This window comes from Brassica oleracea, chromosome C5 (assembly GCF_000695525.1).
Source record: "Brassica oleracea var. oleracea cultivar TO1000 chromosome C5, BOL, whole genome shotgun sequence".
In the NCBI taxonomy this organism is placed as follows: domain Eukaryota; kingdom Viridiplantae; phylum Streptophyta; class Magnoliopsida; order Brassicales; family Brassicaceae; genus Brassica; species Brassica oleracea.
In genome coordinates, this window is record NC_027752.1 from 1,790,934 (window position 1) to 1,795,407 (window position 4,474).

Genomic DNA, 4,474 nt, shown 5'->3' on the forward strand with positions numbered 1-4,474 from the left:
CTTCAGGTTGGAGTTTTAATGTTGATAAAAAGAAAGGGGGAAGATTACTTGCTTTGGAATTGAAGTCCTACAAAACCAAAAAAATTCGATTTGGGATTCTTTCCTGGGCACGGGATCGATCGATCTATCCTTACAGATCGGTCGATCTGTGTAAATCGACCTTCGCCGATCGGGTGAAATGGACCAGGTCGATCAGTATATATTTCGCGTTTTTTTTGTTCTGAATAATGATCGGGATCGATCGATCCACTATACCTTGTAAAGTGGGATCGATCGATCCCCCTTGTCGAACTCAATATATATATCTTTTTAAAAAAATTACAATTTTAAGGGCATTACTGTCATTTTGGAAAAAATTAGTCTAATAGGACATAAAGTAGTATAGATTAGTCTAAAGGGACATAGTTACCATTTTTTTGCTCTAAAAAACAGATTTCCCAAATAACTTTATGTCTGTCATGAGTAATCTTCCTTTGGACCTTTTGTGTTTTTAGTTCTTTAGCCCTTCTCACAATGTTTGGACATTTTTTATATACTAAAATACAATTCTTCCCACGAATCAAATACTAACATGTGGAATTTTTTTACAAAACAATTAAAAATAAAAAGAATTAAAATTTCTTTGATCTCCTATTTTTCTAAAGTTTAAATATTAACTATCCACTTTCTAATTTTTTCTCAAAAATTTTAAGCTACGTTGATTTATATATTTTGCATGTTTTCTTCATCTCCTCTATAAATTAATCTACTCTCTTCTCGGTTATTTCTAAACGCAGATAGTACTTTAACATTTTAAATCTCCATATTTATTTGTCTTCATCGATAACTACCTATATTCAAAGGTGAGATTTCTCAAATTGTTAGCGAGAAACTGAGATTATTTTCTTAAATTGTCTTCGAAGGTGAGATTTCTTCTCTAAATTAAAATTACATATAAACTGTTATACATAATAATACAATCCATTAAAGAACATCAAACATCATCAAGGCACAGAAAATGTTTTTTTCTAATGTATAATATTCATGATGCATCTTTAAGTATTAAATATTATGGAAATTGCCAAAATACCATATTCCTAATACCATTTTTCATGTTTAATTTAACCATTTTTACTTTCATTTTTACCGTGGGATAGAGTTTTGGAACGTAGAGTTTAGCGTCCGTCGGAGCTCGTCTCGTCTCCCCCACCCGGTACCTGATCATCAAGACGAAGGAGTAAGCGTCCGTCGTCGTCAAGGTGGTACCTTTCTCTCTCGTTGCGGTTCGGTTGGATCTCTGGTGCGGTAGAACCCCAGGTGAGCGCCGTCGCTCTGGTGGCTCGTCGGTGAAGGTGTCAGCTTCCTGTTAGAGGACTACGGGAACGTGGGTCTTGGACACACCGGCGCCGTGAAGTCTCATTGACCGGATTTCTTGACATCGGTGTCCACCGGAGTCTAGAGCTTACTCTATTCAGCTTTCTTTCCCTCGAACTGTAGTCTCTTTTGTTTCAGTATTTGCTTGTAAGCTAGCTTCTTCTCGGTGTTTCAAAAAAAAGTGTTTCAAAAAAAAAAAAAAACTAGCTTCTTCTCCTCTGTAACCTAGCCCACTATTTCGACGGCAACGGCAACGGTGTTACTGTTCCGATCCCCTTTTTGGGCTAATTTAATGAAATATTTATATTTTAAAAAAAACATCTGAAAAAAATTCAATCTATCAAAACAAAATAAAACAGCCAGTGTTGAGTTTGATTTCTAAGTAAACAGATGCTATCAATCCATATTTCCTTTCTTTGTATAGTGTTATTGGTTTCTGCTAAGCACTACATATATAGCTTCATCAGAAGCGGTTTAGAGCTTAGAACTTAGAAGGTTGGAGAAAGAGTGAATATGGTAGATTTCGATCAGAACAAAGAGACTTGGATAAGAAAGAAAAAAAAAGATAAAAACCAAACATGGTGGAATCGGAAGAAAGGCTTTGGATGAAAGGAAAATTTGCTTCCACCACGTTTACTTTTTGAATTGGATTTGTAATAATATTTGTGTTTGTAGCTTGATGGAGATAATAAATGAATTACTAGCATAAATTGCGGATTAAGAATTACGTTAAGTATTAAAAGAACAAGACATCAAGAAGTAAAATAGAAAAGTTTCAAATCAATATTTATATTCAACAATCTAATTAAGATCAATATATATTTTTAAACCAGATCTATTTTATCTTTATTGTTGGGGCCCCTTATATGTTTATGGTTAATTAATTATCTGTGTTAATATTTTTATGCATACACATCTCCTGACAAATCAAAGTTAAACTATACATGTGATTTTAGTTATATATATGATTGAAATTTAGCTTAAAAATTAGTTTTATTTATAAGCAAAAATATGGTCATGCCTAGCGTGGGATCAACACTAATTTGTTAATAAACTTTCAGTCAGTAAAAAAACATCTACTTTTTTGCAAAATGATTTTCGCATTCGAACTCTCACGTTAAAATTTACACTGGTTAAAATCGTTGTTACCATTAATGAATAATTATATTTACTTATTAGATTAAATTATTGATTATAAATTAATATAATAAAAATTATCCAAAAATAAAAAAAAACAAAATTTTAAATTAGATAATTCAATAAAAAGTGATCTAATAAAATTTTCCAAAAAATAAATATATATTTTTAAATAAAAATATAATTCCTATATATATATTGTTTTGTTATCCAAAAATACCCTTTAATGATTTTTAAAATGAAAAGATCTATAGATATAATGTTATTAACCATATATAATATTTTTAATCATAGAAGATTTAAATTAATAAACATAAAATCTATGGTTAAATATTAATGAAGTAAAAATCTTAATTTTATATGTCAAAAAGAGAATATTGGGTGATTTCAGAGATTTATTTATTAAAATAAAGTGTATAAAATAATTTAAAATATTTATAATATGAGAGCTTTCAAAAAAAATTATTGCGATACCAAACATATATATTTTGATAAATAATTTTTTTAATATATGAATAATTTGATATTCAGTTAAAATTTTTGAAAATATAAATAAAAATTTATCATACAAGTAAATATAAAATGATTATGCCGCAATCGCGGACAAAACACCAAGTTTTGATATTAAAAGTATTCAATTTATACAATTTGAGAAAGATATCAATAAAGATATCATGCTCGGTTAGTAAATCTCCTTTCCCTCTCCCGGCCCCCATAAAGTTATCTTATTAAATAAAATATGATTTGAAGAAAGAAAAAAATGAACATTTCACAAATTAGCATTAATGCATACGAACATTTCACAAAGGACATCTTTTAGAGATGATAGTTGTTAAATAAAAAACGACAGAGACAAAGGCATGAAAGAAACACACTTTGCCTCCGAAAGACAAAAAATGTTTGTTTGTGAATCCACATTTTGATCTCGACTCTCTGTTCGTCCATATCCCCATCGTAAGTATCCCCGCTCCCGCAATTGCTACGATCCTGTTCTCCACCATCATCCAATCCATAGACACCACCACCGAGTGTCAATTTCATAACAAAAATTCAAGTAATACTGTATATATATTATATATAACAAATGTTAATGTGTTGTATATGCTCGCAAAATTTAAATCTTAAAACAATTTATGTGATGATTATGACATCTATTTTTACTTTTACAGTATTAAATTTTTAGTTACCAAGTGAGAGAAAGACAGGCCATGTTGATGTATGCAGAGATCTTAGGTACGGCGAGTACTTTGACTATGTTGGAGATACTGCATCCTATCATAACGGCGAATATATGAGCTGCTGCCAAACATACTAATGCTATTATCCCTAACACGAAAGCTTTTTGGCTTGGAGCTTTACACTCGAGTAACCACACCTTCATGTGTTTCACCTGCATCATAGGCATAACATAAATGAAACCATCATCGTCATCATTATCATCATTTGTTTACTATGGTATATATATATAAGATACGTATATATGTACCTCTTCTTGGGCGCCTTCGGCTTGAATTGCCACTAAACCAGCGATGACATCTAATCCCACGATCAAAAATATACAAACAACTATTGTAACACTAAAGCATCCACCCTTGTTTTCACCCATTTTTATTGTATTAAAGTTTTATCTTCAATCTTCACTTTGAAAGATCGGATTATTGTTGAAGTTGATAGTATTATGTGAAGGGAGCAAGTATGTTACTACTCCATCTTCTGAGTAAAATGGATTAATATATAAAGGCTAGAGTTTGGATTGGATCTTAGCTTACTACGTGGAAGATGGCTGAGTGAGTAATCTACATTAGTAGTCAAATAAGAATGTGTTACAAGATAATATCAAATTAAATAATGATTATCTTTTGATCCTCAACTTTTGTAGTCATGTTTTTCTCACTTGTTTTTCCTTTCTTTGTAACTTTTTTTCTGAAATCAATAAGTTTTGGGTCAAAGTCTATACTTTCTTTAGATGAGGGATAAGAATTGA

The 4,474-nt window shown here is 30.8% G+C and overlaps 1 protein-coding gene across 1 annotated transcript; it reads right to left on the bottom strand.

The window, feature by feature from the left end:
* Positions 1 to 3,248: 3,248 nt before the first annotated feature.
* Positions 3,249 to 4,181, bottom strand: LOC106294259. The gene is made up of 3 exons (XM_013729827.1): positions 3,977 to 4,181; positions 3,678 to 3,880; positions 3,249 to 3,477 (listed from the first exon to the last, which is right to left on the bottom strand). Exons 1-3 carry the CDS (start codon positions 4,094 to 4,096, stop codon positions 3,291 to 3,293), a joined length of 510 nt encoding a protein of 169 aa, XP_013585281.1. The 5' UTR covers positions 4,097 to 4,181; the 3' UTR covers positions 3,249 to 3,290.
* Between the last annotated feature and the right edge of the window lie 293 nt (positions 4,182 to 4,474).